This window comes from Eptatretus burgeri, chromosome 6, assembly GCF_056783735.1.
Source record: "Eptatretus burgeri isolate ZD-2024b chromosome 6, Ebu_testis_v1, whole genome shotgun sequence".
In the NCBI taxonomy this organism is placed as follows: domain Eukaryota; kingdom Metazoa; phylum Chordata; class Myxini; order Myxiniformes; family Myxinidae; genus Eptatretus; species Eptatretus burgeri.
In genome coordinates this window covers 58,882,892-58,899,676 of record NC_140966.1, presented here as the reverse complement: position 1 = coordinate 58,899,676, position 16,785 = coordinate 58,882,892, and the positions used below count along the sequence as shown (strand labels likewise).

The 16,785-nt window shown below is 45.5% G+C and overlaps 1 protein-coding gene across 6 annotated transcripts in view; it reads left to right on the top strand.

Annotated features, from left to right (window-relative positions):
* The window catches only part of LOC147024874 (tyrosine-protein kinase Src42A-like), a 90,467-nt gene that overhangs the window by 44,367 nt on the left and 29,315 nt on the right, over window positions 1-16,785 (top strand). For all 6 annotated transcript variants that reach the window (XM_085885218.1, XM_085885219.1, XM_085885220.1 and 3 more), the window contains one exon: window positions 13,654-13,812. In XM_085885218.1, coding sequence (XP_085741344.1) covers window positions 13,654-13,812 — 159 coding nt within the window. The remainder of the gene's footprint in view (window positions 1-13,653; window positions 13,813-16,785) is intronic.

The window sequence follows — 16,785 nt, the reverse complement described above, 5'->3', positions numbered from 1 at the left end:
TCTTTCTTTGGAATGAAGATTTTCAAATTCTCCTAATTCAAAAGGTTTTTTTTAAAATATGGACGCAGACGAATACAAGAGACACATCACAGGACTGTTAGATGAGAAAAACATAGCCACTAAGCTTGGAGAAAGGCTGTCACTTCCAGGGACATGCTGAGTACCAGTGACATCACAACATTGTCACTATTTCTCATCACACTCAGCAGGGCATCCAAATGAGAAATTTCCACTTCCTCATGGATACCAACCTATGGGGATTGTCCATGCTCTATACTTTTAAAAATGCTGATCATCAAGCAATGAAGCAGCATAAACCATTTCTAAAATCTTTGGCATGACTCGATCAGGGTGTGAAGTTGAACCAAGGAGGGAGGACCTCCCAGACTCTGAGTTCTAACAACTAGGACACTCTAACAACTAGAGAGTTCATTTAATAGCTTACCCCATGCAGTTTTGAGAAAAAGGACAAGGGAAGGGTCTTTTAAACTTGCTTTGTGTTTCTGAGCACAATCCACATTTGCTACGAGCCACCATTTTTATATGAATTTTGATATTCCCCAATGCTGAGAACGTGAGCAGCAAATTTGATTTGTCGAGATGGTGTTAAATGGCGTAATATTTTGTCGAAGTACTGCTAAACTAGAGGTTTTTGGAAATGGCTTCAAGGCGTGCAAATATATAATTCAATTCAAACAACAAAAAAAGGTTTTAAAGGCGGTCGGAAAAAAAAAAACTTTCTTCCAAAGTTTACCGCCGTTGATGCACCGTCTTTTGCATCACCTTATTTAAGATGAGAGTTAATGGTGGAAACAATTGTTTTTGGAATGTTTCCATGTCGATGAGGTGTTTTTTTTTATGTATACCTTGTCGAGGCTTGTATGAGAGCTAACACACAACGCACAACAAGAGGGGCAATTGACAAGAGGGGTGGGAGTGGGAAGGACAAAATCGTGGGGAAGAGACATTAGGAGATCTGTGGAAGGGAGAGGGATAGGGTGGGGAACATGGGGACATTACAAGATGGACACAACAGGGACTTTCAGGAAGAAAAGCAGGGAATTTGAAAGAAGTGGGTTTGGGGTGGATTAATGGGAGCAGAAAAGATTGAGGATTTGGATGGGGGGGGGGATAAAAGGTAGTGGTGAACAGCTGTTTTTTGAAGGCCTGGAGGGAAGAATGGGATTGAATAGAACGAGGGAGTTTATTCCAAAGGTGGGGAAAAAGAGGAATGAAAGAGTGAAGGTGAGCAGTGATTCGTGATTTTGGTATTTTCCCAGAAGGGGGTTGCAGGCGGACCTTGGACGCCCTGTGGAAATGTGGTGGGGACAAATCACAGATACAGCGGGGGGGGGAGACCGGAGAGGAGATGGTAGAAGACAGAAAGACCACCGACCTGACCTGCCTGCGGTGAGAGAGGGGGAGGCCTAAAGACTCAGCCTCATCACGGGAGATGCCAATGATCCGAAATGCCTTGGTTTCCACAGCGTGAAGCCGAGAAAGGTGGGAGGCAGGAGCACCAGCCCAGAGGGGAGAGCAGTACTCCATCAAGTTGCGGACGAAAGCTTTGTATGTGGTCAGGAGCTCAAGTGGGCCGAGGAAGGATTTTGCACAATTGAGGATTCCCAGTCGGCGACTGGCTTCGGAGGCCAGGTTGCAAATGTGGCTTTCCCAGGAAAGATCATGGCAGATAGTGAGACCCAGAAGCTTGAAAGAAAGGACTTCTTCCAGAGGATTGTTAAGAAAGTGGACGGGAGGTTTTTCCAAACGGTCCTTTCGGAGAGACAAAGTGAGATGGTGAGATTTGTTTGGATTGAAAGACATGTTACACGTGTTGGACCAGTTTGTGATTTTACCACGATCTACAGTGAGTGAAGAAGTTGCTGCTTGCCAGTCTGAGGGACGACAGATGGTACGGCAGAGGGTGGAGTCGTCGGCAAAGAGATATAGAGGATTTTTCAGAGTCGGAGAGATCGTTGATGAAAACCAGAAAAAGAACAGGGCCCAGAACGCTGTCTTGAGGAACTTCAGCCTGGACAAGAAGAGGGGATAAGAGAACTCCATTTAGGGCCACACGTTGATTGCGACAGGAGAGGAAGTCTGCGAGCCATGAGTGGAGATGGCCTTGGATACTATCGGAAGAGAGTTTGGTGAGCAGAGCAGGGTGCCAGATCGTATCAAAAGCACGCCATATGTCGAGGGATATGGCTCTGATTTCATGTCCGGTATTGAGGACCTCCATCCATTGTTGGGAGAGCAGAATCAGCATATCCAGGGTGGAGTGACCTGGTCTGAAACCAAATTGATGATTGGAAATCAGGCCATTAGAGAAGAGGAAGGATTTAATGTTTGGCTTCATTGTGACATTTTCTTCTGAAAACCTAATAATGGGATTGTCGTATTTGCCATAAGTGTGTGGAATGATTGACAGTTCAACATACTCTGATTGTTGTATAAATAGTGTGGCGTAGAAAGCTCAACAAACTCTGGGCTCGTCACAGTGGGAGGGTAAAATCTCGCGATGTTCCGACTGGCTTAACTCCCGTGGAGACGTTCCGAATTAATGGCGGACAAAGCGCATGCGGGTTGTGAGGAGATACCCAATAGCCTTAAAGCTTTTAAAACCAATGGGTATATTCCCAAACCACAATAAAAAGAACCAGGATGATCGACCAGTGGAGGGACACGATGGCGATTAATTTTTGGGAAGAAAAGGGGACACCGAATCGATAATAATGTACAATGTGAATAAAAACTATCGCACCACACACCAGACTCAGTCATTGACGGGGAAAAGGGACAAAAACCGAGAGCCCCAGCTCTGGTGGTAGCGGGGACGAGCAGGCGATGAGGACAATGGACAGGACAATGGGACAAAGGGGCAGGTCAACAAACGGGGCAAAGCAGTAATGACGAAAAGGTAGGCAGACAGGCAGGATAAACAAGTGCAGGGTGAAGACAGGCAGGCAGGACAACCTCCTTCACCAGCTCTCCTTCGAGTCCTCTTTCTTATTTTACCTCGGATTCTTTCTCTCCATCAACTCTGACTTCCAACTGCCCGGTTAGGCTCCTCCCTCTACTCCCCCAAGGCAACAAAAAACTCTTCCTCCTCGAGGCAAACCCCTTAGGAGGTGACAAACGCTCCTCCCTCGCTCTCATGCCGAGCCTCCCGGCACATCCTGGTGGAGGTTGACATCAAGGTTATATGCACAATTTCCTAAACCATAATCCCTAACAAACATTACCATGCACCACCCCCTGTATGGTGCACAATCAAACAAGACAATTTGTAAGCTCACGTTTCCCTTCTTAATTCATCGAAATTGGCTAACTACCCGCACACGGATCATCCTACTCGATCATTCCTGTCTGCTCTCTGGGAATATCTAACCCTCCCCCCCACACCCACACATGAAACAATAGTATAATTAAATACAATTAAAATGTTTATGGGCCACGTTTTCATGGGCAACATTCGAGCACCCATCCCAAGTTGGCAGTGAAGACGTAAAGAGAAAATCTAAATTGCATGCCATCACCACATGTAGGTCATATTTCACAGAACAGATAGATTAGTCTCTTTTCTGAGGACCTTAGTAAGCAACCATGGTTGTGTACTGAAAATTGGATCATGACATGGTCATTCTGCTTCGATTATCTTGGATTCTATAGGTCGATGTTGAATTCATAAAATCTGGGGTAGCAGCCAGTGTCCTTACTGTTAGACAAGAAATTAGTCATGGGTTAAACAATCACATCCATAAAGTGAATGTGTGTGCGTGCGCGTGTGCATGTGTGCGTGTATGAGGCATGTTTTATGTGTTCTATTGGAGCTTTTTGAGGGGTAATGTGATACACCAAAATGATCATCATGATCTCCTGAGTTGATTAGGCTAATTAATTACAAATCACCCAGAAGAATTCCCATGTTTTAAATGTGTGCCATATTAAGGTGTACAGAGCAGCTTCATAGGTCCTTCCACGGCATGGCAATAAATCACAAAAACAATGATAACATTGCAACAAAGCATATATTTAATTCATACCAATAATATGAACACCAATAATAATAAAAAATGGCCCATAGGGCCAGGACTTGACGAAATTCAACAATATCGCATACCATCGAGAATATTGAGCGATAATAGGTATTTTTGGGGTTAAACATAGTTTTTAGGGTAAACAAACAAAAAAATTAAATTAAAATACCTGTCACCTCCGTAATCCGTAACGGATGTGACCAATTTTTAATCCAGTCAAAGATACTCCCCTCCTACGTCCGTGTTTCAAATTTGAAAGGAATCCGTTAAGATTTGGCGGAGACATGAATTTTTGAAAATCGGCCCATGCAAAAAGATACGGATTTTTGCGATTTTTATGAATTTTTCCTGACCTTGACCTTTGACCTTGACATGCCAAAAGTTATAGGGTTCTATTCTGGTGGCCAATAGGTCCATTGGTGAAGTTCCATGACATTCCGACTCGAAATGCGACCTGTAGAGCGAGACGTACACACAAACAAACAAACTGAACCGACCAACCTACTTGACAAAATCGTAGATTTCGTCAAGTAGCAAGTAGAGGTACATTCAAAGAACACTGTCCCCAGACCAAATAAATAACAAATCATCCGCGTACAAAATCACCTGGGCACCTTTGGCACCCAGCGATGCCACCTTGCAGCACATGGAGACGGAGTTGGCAGGGAGTGGTGTACTATAATTGATTGATTAATTGATTAAATGCATAATTGAAATAAATAATAATCGTGAAATAGTTAATTTCTTAATCAATTGGCTAATCAGGTCAAGTCAGGTATGGGAGCATACGCCAGAACAGCGTGTCGCTGCGTCCACTTTCCGCCGGTACTCCAGGGGCCTCCGTCTGGCCATCCCCCAGGCAGATGCCAGGCCCATCCCCATCTCCTTGAGATGATGGTCAACCTGCTGCAACCATGAGGCACGTGGTCGGCCCACCGGCCTCCCCCACTCATGAGACTCCCTCGCTGAGAGAATCTGGTGAGCAGGATCAGCGTCAGGAAAACGAGCCACATGTCCATGCAGCCGCAACTGACGCTCACGGACTATGCAGGTAACAAATCTCATCCGAGTCTCTCTCAGCAACCGCGCGTTGGACACAAAATCCGACCCGCGATAGCCAAGGATTCTCCGAAGAGACCTGGTACCAAAGGAATTAAGTCTCCGTCTCACGTCCTTGGTCAGCGTCCAAGTCTCGCATCCATAGAGCAAGACTGGAAGTACCAAGGACCTGAAGACTCGGACTTTCGTCCTCCCGCACAGGTACCGGCAGCGCCACACCCCATGATCCAGTGAATCCATGACTCCCCAGGCCCGACCCAGACATCTATTGACCTCTGACTCACAGCCAGCAGAGACATGAATATCACTGACAAGGTAAGTGAATCTCTCCATGACCTCAACATCCTCACCACAAACAGACACAGACAGGACAGCAGCATCCAAGATGTCACTGAAAGCCTGGATCTTAGTTTTGACCCAAGAAACCCGTAATCCCAGCGGCTCCGACTCCTCATTCAGCACCTCGAGGGCCCCCAAAAGGATATCTAAAGTCTCCGCAAGGATGACTGCATCATCTGCAACATCAAGGTCCGAGATCTTGACATTCCCAAATGATGCATCGCAGCTTGATCTCTCCGACATCCTCCCTAAAATCCAGTCCATACAACTGCTGAAAAGTGTGGGGGCCAGTACACATCCCTGACGAACTCCAGTAACAACTGGAAATAAGTCAGAGATGGTACCACCACACTTCACAGCACTCTCAGTACCAGAGTAGAGTTCAGACATCAGATCGATCAGTTTTGGTGGCACCCCACGAAGACCAAGAATCCTCCAGAGGACATCCCGATTCACTGAATCGAACGCATTCCAGAGATCAACATAGGCTGCAAGCAGCCCCTGCCGAAACTCTCGTCTGCGTTCGGTGAGGACACGAAGAGCAAGGATACGGTCAATCGTTGACCTCTTTGGTGTAAAGCCTGACTGCTCTGGACGCTGGTGCTCAAGCAGATGGTGGCGAACCCTATCGAGAATTACCCGAGCAAAGACCTTGCCCGGCACTGAGAGCAGCATCACCCCTCGGTAGTTGTTGCAGTCTTGGCGATCACCCTTCCCTTTCCAGAGAGGAACAACAAGGCCCCTCTTCCAATCAGTTGGGATGATGCCTGTGTTCCAGGCAGAGCACAAAACTGCATGCAACGACACGAGTGCAGCATTTCCACCAGCCTTGAGAAGTTCAGCATGGATGCCACAGATCCCTGGAGCTTTGCCCCGTTTCAACCGGTTCACCGCAGCCCCTGTTACCACATGCGAAGGTGGACCACAGTTGATTCGAGGGTCAGCAACAGGGATTCGCACACCCTTGACGTCCAACTCGACAGCTGGGGGATCAGCCTGGTACAACCGCTCAAAGTAACCGGCCCAGCGGGCCTTCACTTCAGACTCCTCTGTCAAGAGCCTACCCCTCTCTGCTCGAACTGCAGTGCTCCGAGGGATGGGCTTGGATGAACGTAATGCGCGAATTCCCCTGTAAGCGGGACGAGAATCACCTGTCCACATGTGATGCTCTACCCCCTCACAGATTCCTCGCACATTGGCCTCCTTGTCCACCCTCAGTGCACGTACAGTTTTACGCCTCAGCTCCCTGAACAGCTCAGCTCTGCCATTCAGCCTGGCCCTGCGACTCTGGTCAATGGTATCCAGTGTCCCTTGAGAGACAAAATTCTTCTTTGCCCTGCGGTGAGTTCCAAGACATCCACCGGCAACATCAAGGACGGTGGTCTTGAAGGCACTCCACAACTCTTCAGGACTCCCCAAAGCACTCAGACCCCCCAAGTGTCCACTCAGCCTGTTCGCAAACTCCTCAGCTACTCTCTCATCCCTGAGCTTGCCAACATACAGCCTAGGCTGGGATGGTACCATTCTCCAGGATTTAAGGTGCAGCTTTAGAGTTGCTACAACAAGCCTGTGGTCAGTATTGAGGAACTGAGCGCTCCGGTCGACCCTGCAGTTCTGGATCATCCTCCAGCGACCGTCAATGAGGACATGGTCAATCTCCTTTGCCACACCGCCAGCGTTGGAATACCAAGTCCAGCGATGAGCTTGTGGGCGCTGAAACCATGAACCAGCCACCCTAAGTCCATGACTTCTTGCAAAGTCAAGGAACTTAGTGCCATTCTGGTTCATAGTTCCTGACCCATGGGGACCAACACACATCTCATAACCATCCCTATCAGTTACAGTCGATGCATTGAAATCCCCCAAGATGAGAAGTGTATCTCGTCTGGGGCACTGATCAACCACAGACTCGAGCATGGCGTAAAATGTGTCCTTCAGGGTGAGATCACTCGCCTCAGTCGGAGCATAAACAGAGACCAGGGAAATGACACCTAAGGAGTGACGAATCCTTAATCTCATAATACGCTCGTTGACCGGTGTTACCTCAATTATCATTGGGGTCAGCTTATTGGACACAGCTACAGCAACTCCTTGGGTATGGTAACCATCAGAGCGACCAGACCAATAGTAGGTGTAACCACCCACCATTATCTCGCCGCAATCCGGTCTCCGAACATCAGAGAGAGCTGCAATCCCGATGTCCAAACACTTGAGCTCAGATGATAACAGAGACAGGTGATCATCCTCTCTTAGGGATAGGACATTCCAGGCAACCACCTGAAGGGACCACCTCAGGTTAACCCAAGGAGACCGCCGTCTGGTGGACGACACCTCAGCACCACTCTGACACACTCTCCCGCAATCTGACCCAGGGATGTTACCCCGTGGTTTCCCTCCTTTCATCAAAGATTGGGGGTCCCGAAGGCTTTGCCCCAATCCCGTCATCCGGTGAGCTGCCCTGCGAAGGGAAGCTGCACAGGAGGTACTCCCACGGAGTGGGTTTTCATTTTTTTTTTTGCGTTTTTGTGTTTTGCGGAATGAAGGGTTTTACGGTGGCCGGAGTGCAAATCCTGCCACCAACCTCCTAATAAAAAAGTAACCCAACTGCAGGAGGACGTCCGCAGACACAGTTGGGCACTCGATATGGATGGCCGTTGGCTCCTCCGCCCTTTGACAGGTTTTGTTTTTAATCCTGCTGGGTGTCCATATCCAAACACCCTCCTCACCAGAAAACCTGGTGGGGGAGACAGTTTAGTCGCCGACAACCCGACCATGGAACAGGTTAGTACAGGTAAACATGGTACCTGTAGCAGGTCACAGATCTAACCTGACCTGACACCTAGTATGACACCTGACACCCCATAGCGACATGGGTGGTCGCTATATAATTGCATACTAGTCAAACAGTTTTTGATGGATCGAGCTGAAAATTTTTGACAGAGTTTGATTATAGTGCGCATAAAAGTCAGGGAGCTGATTTTTGATTTTCGAAAAAAATGTATATATTTTTCGGATTTTTTTCAAAAATTTCAGTCCCGTTGCTTGGCAACGGTGGCGTCCGTAGCAACGGTGCTCAAAATCATACAACTAGATCCTGGTATGAACCTACCAGTCAAGTTTCATCAAAATTGGTTGACTCCTCTGGCCTCCAGAGCTGTCCATTACATACATACAGACAGATGGAAAACCTGAGAATAACGGTAGTCTAGCGGCCACCCAACAAACAAACAAGAAAGCAAGGAAGAAAACAAATGGAGTAAAAACTGATAGATCGGTCAATATACCATCAGACTCTCAACAAATTCCAACAAAAGGTTTTTCAGTGTCTTTCTTACCTTCTGGGTGTTTTAAACGACAGGAAAGTGTCTACCAAAATTTGACCACCAGAAGTGAGTTAAAACTGGGTCAGTTCCAAGATGGCCACCGCTGACCCTGAAAATCAGGAAGGTGGCTGTAACTTCCTTTTTATTAGGTGTAGAACAATAATTTTGGTATCTAAGGCCAAAGTCACATTTGCCCTACGGCGAGGATACGGCGGCCGTACGCCCTCTGAATTGACAGAAATGTGTGGTGGCCGCAGAGTTTCTGCGGTGGCCTCAGGGTGGCCCTATGCCGTTTGGCTATATTTTACTGGCCGTAGGGGTCGCCGTGGAATTATAGCACGGAGTTATAACTTTTTTTCATTTCTACGTTTGCCGTAGCAATTCGACAAGCCGAAACAAAAGAACTGGTAAAAAAAAACTCACTGGTGACCGTCTGTCTGGCCGCACGTTCGCCTTAGAGCCCCCTGCGGTCACCTTGCGGGCACCTTGCATCTGCCTTGAAAATTCTATGGCCGCCACAGGAACGCCCTAAGGTCACCGTGCGACATCAAATCAAAGACCGTACAGCAACCCCACGTTTTCGGTCTCCACGATATCTAAATACGCCGTGCGGCTCCCCAAAAAATAAAAACATATGCGACTGCTACATTGTGTGACCGTGGAAATACTGCGGCCGCCCTATAATTGCTAGTGGCCGTAGATTTTGTAGACCCCACGGCCGCCGTGGCAAATGTGACCGAGGCCTAACCGAGGGTTTTAAGGGTCAAGCAATTTCTTGGTACCAATGGATTTGTGACTTGGTTCATCGAATCCATAAATCCAATATGGCGGCTAACCATCGTGAATGAGGCACCCACCAACAACTCGCATATTATTTCACCTGTAAATCAGTTTTAGGGCCAAATAATGCAAATATCCATTTTTTAGAGTAAATTTTATTGACATATTTCAGAATAATGTATTTCAGAGAGTACATTGAAGAATTCAGTGAAAAATCTGATACATTACTAAATGCAATCGTAAGATAAAGGAACTCACTCTTTCACAGTCTCGGTTTAGTTCCTCTAGTTCCTCTGAAACTGTCCTCTGGTTCCTCTGAAAGCTGGTTGTGTGAATTGTCACAGGATGTAATTTGGCATGATCCACATGCAGAAGTACATGGAAGCCCATATCTTTTGCAACTGCAATGTGGGTGGTTATTGCAACCAGTTGCACAATTGCAATGTACCATTTTCAAAAGAGTTTTAGGTGCAGCATTCACATCAGACATTATCCAACCCCAGTTCAAAGGATCAATATCACTGTCCATCCCCATCCATGTCATGGTCTGAAAGTACATCCTGGGACAATGGAATTTGGTGGAAGTCTCAGTTTGGGGAAGACATCTGGGCATAACAAATGATTTTGCAGATACGACTTTGAGTGAGTATAGCATAACGCAATGCTGCGAGAGAAAATGTACTTTTCCTACCAAACATAACAGCCATCGCTTGGCTGCCGAGGTTTTCTGAGTCAGTGTGGTTCTTGCCTCGTAAAGTAAATGCATTTGCCCAGGATTGGAGGACTGGATCACCTTTCATGAGGTTTTGGAAGGCTTATTTCTTTCCAACACCATAAACATGGGACGTTGAATCGCATCCTGTGACAGCATGAAGAAATCACAATGGTGTACACAACTTACTGCCAAGAACACACTTTTATGCAATTGATGTTGTACACTTTTGGAATGTCTTTTGACTGACTGTCCGATCTAAAATACAGTGGTTTGCCATCTGCTGTGGCATAGTGGAGAAGAAGAATTAACAAGTCAGTGTCCTCTCCAATCAGCGTGGTGGAATGTGCGTTTGCAGTGTTTACTGTGGCTTTAACTATGTTCACATCAGTGTCCCATTCTGCATGAATGATCATACAGCTCACCTTCCTCAGTTCATCACTTATTAAGCTGATTAGTTGTTGCTTGTTACTTCCCCTTGAAAGGAATTATTCCTGCTTCCCTTAAAAGTCGTTTTCACTGGTGCACTTCATAACCGGATAATTAATGGGTTTTTTCCCGTCTCTGGTGTGCATTATCCTTTATCGAGGGACCTGCCCCATACCCGTCAAACAGCAGTTGCTGCCCCATAGTGCTTACGTATAAAGTCAGCGTATGCCTTGGCTATTTTATCATAGGTATCTCCCCTCCTCCACTTCAGCTTGCGTAGTAAGAAGCCTCCGTCAAGCACATATCTTTCAGTCTTCGGGATAGCATCTGATGTCGCTTCACTTGATGGTATCTTGTTATAATGGTCATCGATGGCTTGGGCTTGTTGAGGCTTGTCGGCCTTTCTCAAGATTTTTTTTGTACTCAAAAAAGGGTGACGGGTATGGACTCAGTTCATATCTCATTACCTCCTCAAGAGACAGATGTCCTGTCCTGGGCACTACAAAGAATCGTTAGAACAGTAGGCCAGGATCAATGGTTCTGTCAGGAGTAACCTTGACAGCAGATGAATTTCCCAGGGTCTTGGCTTTATCTTTCCTCTTGAAAGACAATGAAAATACAGGCTGTCCAATCATTCTGTCGATGATGTTCCTTCCAACGGATTCATATTCATGCACATCGACGTCTTCTTCCGCCACCATTCCATTGATGATATTTCTCAACGAGGGGTCAGAGGAGAAAGGAGAACATGAAATCAGCTTTGCGCTTATCTTTGAAATGTCTGATGCATCTCTTTCAATTCTGGCATCAGTTGAATCTTTGTATTGTTCACTTGTGGTGTATTTGAGATCATTGAACTCCTGCATGGCAGTGTTGAACTCAGACAGTATTACAGAAATAAAAACATTCAATATTCAAGAAAACAATGCTGAAAGAATGTCAAAATAAGTAATATTTAATGAAGAAAACATTAAGCAAAAACCACTGTCCTATATCAAATAGTTTGGGAGTGTTGGTCACAATATTGGTGGCCATCTTGGAACTGACCCAGTTTTAACCCACTTCCAGTGGTCAGGTTTTGGTAGACTTTTTTTTTCTGTCGTTTAAAACACCCAGTAGGTAAGAAAAACACTGAAAACCCTTTTGTTAGAATTTGTTGAGGGTTGGGGGTGTTTTTTTTCCCCATAAATTGACTCGCCTATTAGTACTCCCTTCCTTTGGCACATGGCAATGACGTCATGCATCGCCTTGATATGGAACTGGGAAGGAACTGTGTGCAATAGTGGTATAATTTGGCAATAATGATAATAACGAACGTATAATGAGACAAATAAAACCGTTTCATGTCACCTTCAAGCAGTTAAAAAGCAGTTTGTGGAAATAAAATAACTCGGTATGTGACCAGGAGAAGGTTAATCAACCGTGTGATACAACCTCAGGAACTTTCCAACAAGGATGATGTTTAGTGGCTAGTTTGGTGAGTGCCAAGTCGGCAGGACTTCTTGGGTGAAACTCTTTCCCTGGAAGTATACAGTACATACAGTATAGCCAGTCTGGGTCAGGAAATATTTTCATCATTGCAATGAAAATGTGCAACGAGCCTTGGATAAGTCGCCGATCTGGAACTTGTTTTGAGACACAAAATCTAGACTCATGGAACTAGAGTAAAGTGAAAGAGGAGAAAAAAAGGCAACAGAATGCCAGTGGAGCAATTGGTGGATACAACAAGTAAAGGAATAGGGCTGGCAAGATCGTCTAGACTCGAGGTACGCACACTCACCTCCAAGTTGTCTAGCCTGGGTTTGAATCCCGGCCCAGGTATAAACTCTCATCCTGGTGTTTCACAGGTAGGACAATTCATTAATGTGTGTGCCGTCCCTTGGATGGACGTTAAACTGGGTGTCCCGTCTGCTGACATTAGTTGGTTGACGTTAAAGATCTCATGGTGTACTTTGGGAAAGGTCGGCGAGCTACGCCGGCACCCTAAACGAATTCCAAATTCCAGCCCTACCCATAGTCGAGTGTCAGGCCTCACCAGGCGGTTTGTGAAAGACTTGGGGCAAGCTTCCAACCGTACAAGAACATGGGAATAATTGTGACGGTTAAAGTAGAAGAAGAAGCAAGGGAATGATTGAACAGGAAAAAAGGAGAGGGAGGGGGACACTAACTGACGAACCTGTGAAGAAGAGGGTTAACGGGATGTTGGGTTAATGGGAGTAGTTTCCTGTGGAATGTAGATCATGGCTAGAGATTGGAGATGATATAAGATGGTGGTGTTCCTTCAACTTGAAGCCCTGGAGAGAAGAGTGGGATTTAAGAGCCTCAGGAAGTTGTTCCCACAAATGGGAGAGTAAGTGGAACCGAAGAGTGTAGGTGGGTAATAAGCCTGGATTTTGGGAATCTAACCAGGATGGGGTTACTGGAAGAACACATGCATCTCAGATGAGCTGGCGAAGGTCAGAGGGCAAGACCATAGGAGAGGCAGTAAAAGGCAAAGGTCACAACCAGCCTGCCCTTGTTCTTCTGCCACATTGTAAGAGATGCCTCCAATTGTAAGAACTTTATATTATACAGAATCCTGGACGAGGAGACCAGTGTGATGTGGGGCCACCAGCCCATTGAGGAGAGCCATACACTCCCATTGAACTATGGACATAGGCCATGCATGCAGCCTTTGAATAGGTTTGAATCATACTAAACCTTAATTTGACACTTATCGGAACTAAACTTAAACCCATTACCGTGTCGACAACCAAGGTTCTTTCCAAGTGATATTTCCGAAATATACAATATTATATATTTCTGTATCATGATATCTATTCAACGGCCCTGAAAACTCATAATATTTCACTAGCCAGGGTAGGATAGGGTATAACGGTCAGATGAGACAATCATCTCAGGTCATAGTAAAAGAGCTACTGACCAAGACTGAGACTGTAAGTTTCCAAGGGTATTTGCTTTGTGCCTGCAGGAAGCATGGATGTAAGTAGCTTTATGGATGAAGCACGCCTCATGAAGTGCTTCCGACATCCTCATCTCGTCTGCCTTTATGCTGTGTGTTCAACGGAAGAACCCCTTTTCATTATCACAGAGTACTTGGCTCATGGGGCGCTCCGAGACTTTCTGCGTGGTGAGTTCCGAAACACAAGACTACTGTACTGTGCTGCTTTTGTCATGTTATTGATATTTCTTCAAGTCACATAATCTGGAATGGCCTGTTTAGTCGTCCTTTGGAAGTCGTGGCTCATGATGTTTCATGTTTAACTCTGAACCAGTGGCTCATTATGTCCAGTTCAAAATAGGATGTGTTTGTCCATTGTTCTTGTAGTTTTGAGAGAGTACAATTAAAAGCAATGAACAAGATGTCTATGTTATAAGATCTGAAATGTGATTTATTATTTACGAACAAGCCCCCCAGGCCCACCTTTTGTTGCGTTTAGGCCTCATTCACTTCAGGGGGACTGTTGTTTGCAGCTCTGTTTTTTTTTTCTTTGGAATTTGAAGAGCGGGGAAACCTGTACAGTAGGGATGTATTGACGTTACTTGCCAGGAGCCAATCACAGTGCACCTTGCATCGCACAGCCAATCAGCAGCATCTCGTGATTTTGCCGATTAATTTGGCCGAGCCAAGCAAGGTTGAGTCCGTTTGTTCCTGTTGCGTGAAACGCTGCACAGGAGGGATGATACCTGCAAAAAAACTGATTTTTTTTGAGACGCCAGCCACATTTTCCATCCAATCATCATGTAACTTTGTAGGAAGCTTTTACCATTACACACATTTCTTATTCAGTCATCTTGCTTGTGGGATGGCTTTGAAGGCCATAAAATACAAGTTGATGAATCTTTCCTTAGTGTTGGGGAAGGAGGTGCACAGATCACACTGCACAAGCGCAAGCACATCTACACTTGTACTGGAGATGGTTTGAGCCCAAATTTTCTCAGACCGGATCCCAAAACATGGGGAAAGGCAGGAATCCCAAATCAATTTCCCACTATTTTCCAGGAATTGTCAGGAAACGATTTACCGAGAAGAAACACTACCTTGTTGAAGAATACTTGATTGTGAAATTCAAAATTGTTTGAAAATGTTGAAGGCCTATTACCATGTGATATCAATGCTTGTGGGTAGACAACGTACAAGATTATGAGCACTAAAATATTATCCTAAACTGTGTTGACCAGAACTTTCAGGAGAGTCCTTTTTTTTTAATCTCATTGGGACAAGGGCCTCAGCCGATGTTCCACACTTGGTCAAGGATGACAGTGAACGACTATTACGACAGTATGGTCCAATTTTTAAACTCTGTGCGACCAGTGGTTACTGGTTTGGGAGGAGAAGCAAAAACCGGCACACAGACGTGTGAGATTTTATGATGTAGATATGCCGATTTAAGTGTCTTCAGTTAAAGATTTTTGTGTTGGTCATTTTGGGAATGCTACAGACATCATGTAGGATTTGGCCTCCAGCATGGTTTGACTCTGGACAGGAAAGGCTTCTTGCTTGCTCAGCTACAGGAAGAGATAGCTTGGGAGCAACTCCCGGTGGACGAAATAGGCCAGTTCCCCTCTTTTAGTGCAGCAGATTCCTGAAATAATCTTTCACTTGGTGGTACAAGTACCAAATTTGGTATACATGTGCTCCAGGACCTATTCTCTCAGAGAAGTAAGTTACCCACGTTGAAAAACAAAATGGCCACCATTTTTCAAGATGGCCGCCATTTGAAGTGGTTTGAATCTGTGTTTGAGCTAAATTTTGATGGAATAATGCTATTTTAACGTTCTATGCATCAAAATATATGTTTTTGAGTTAGAAAAATCCATTTCTGCACTTACAAAATCGTAATTATTGAAAACTAAGATGATATGGCTGGAATTAAATGACAGGCTCTTTTAGCGCTACATTTTGCAAAAAGAAAAAAAATGAAGAATAATATAGCATATACAGCAGGAAATTATTATCTTTTGATTCACGTGGTGGATTAGTCAATCATTTAGTCCTCACATTTGCATGCAGACAACTGTGTACACTTGAGACTGAAGCGATAGCATTTACATCGCCCTTTGCATTCCGTCTTGCAGCCACATTTTGTTAACTGCTGACAACTTTGGGCAATGGGTGGAAGGGTCGTCCAAAAGACTTGCCAGAACTCACCATCTTTCTGCCACCCCCAGTTAGCAGGGCTTTCAGTTTGCATTTTGCATACTGTTGCCTGGCCCCATATGCAGCCTGCTTGGTAGGCAGACCGTTTTGACTTGCTGTATGAGAGCTGCGCTTGTTGGTGGAATGGCATCATAAGACCTTTGCTTCCGAGCGAACAAGTCCAGTCTTGCCTCATCAACTTTGTCCATAGTGTTGTTCTTGTCATACATGGTGATGACAAACTTCTGAAGGACGTTGTAGTCTGCATTTTCCACGACTGGTGGGTACTGACTTAACTTCTTGAAGACGGGAGTCACTTGAGGGTAAACCTCCCATGCCTGCCATGCAGTTTTTTTGCCTTTTCCACGAAAAGCTGACAGAATATCACAGCCAGTGAAGGCGTGAAAGAACAGCATGCCACTGGATTTGTCTGGGCCAAGATCCGCCACCACGTCATGAATTGGCAACCACTTAATGAACTGATCCTGGCCAAATTCAACCCACAGCATTTCTATGCCTGCGTCTTGGAGGGGAGCAAAAACACTGACTGCAACAACGAGAACATCTGTGTCACATGCTTTAATCAACACAGACGTCATCTGTTGCTTGGCTGCATGAGGAACATGAGTAAAGATTCTGGAGTCGGCTTCCTCGTGGTTGCAAGGACTTAAGCCATCAAGACTGATGGATCTTTTGGAAAGAGCCTGATCTCCTTTGGTCACAACAACGACATTGTCAGGACACATGGTCACTATCTTATCAGCAAGGAACCCAAAGAGCTCTGTCTTGTTGTTGTTGTCTCTCAGGAAACTTTTCCAGTTAGGTGGCAGCTTGGTTTTCTCCATCACTTGGCATCGATCCCCTTTGCCTCTCTTTGATCTTGTTTCATCCTTCAGGCTGGAAGTCCAATAAACATCAAAAACTATGTCTGTCCTCGCGAAATTCGATGAGTACATCTGAATC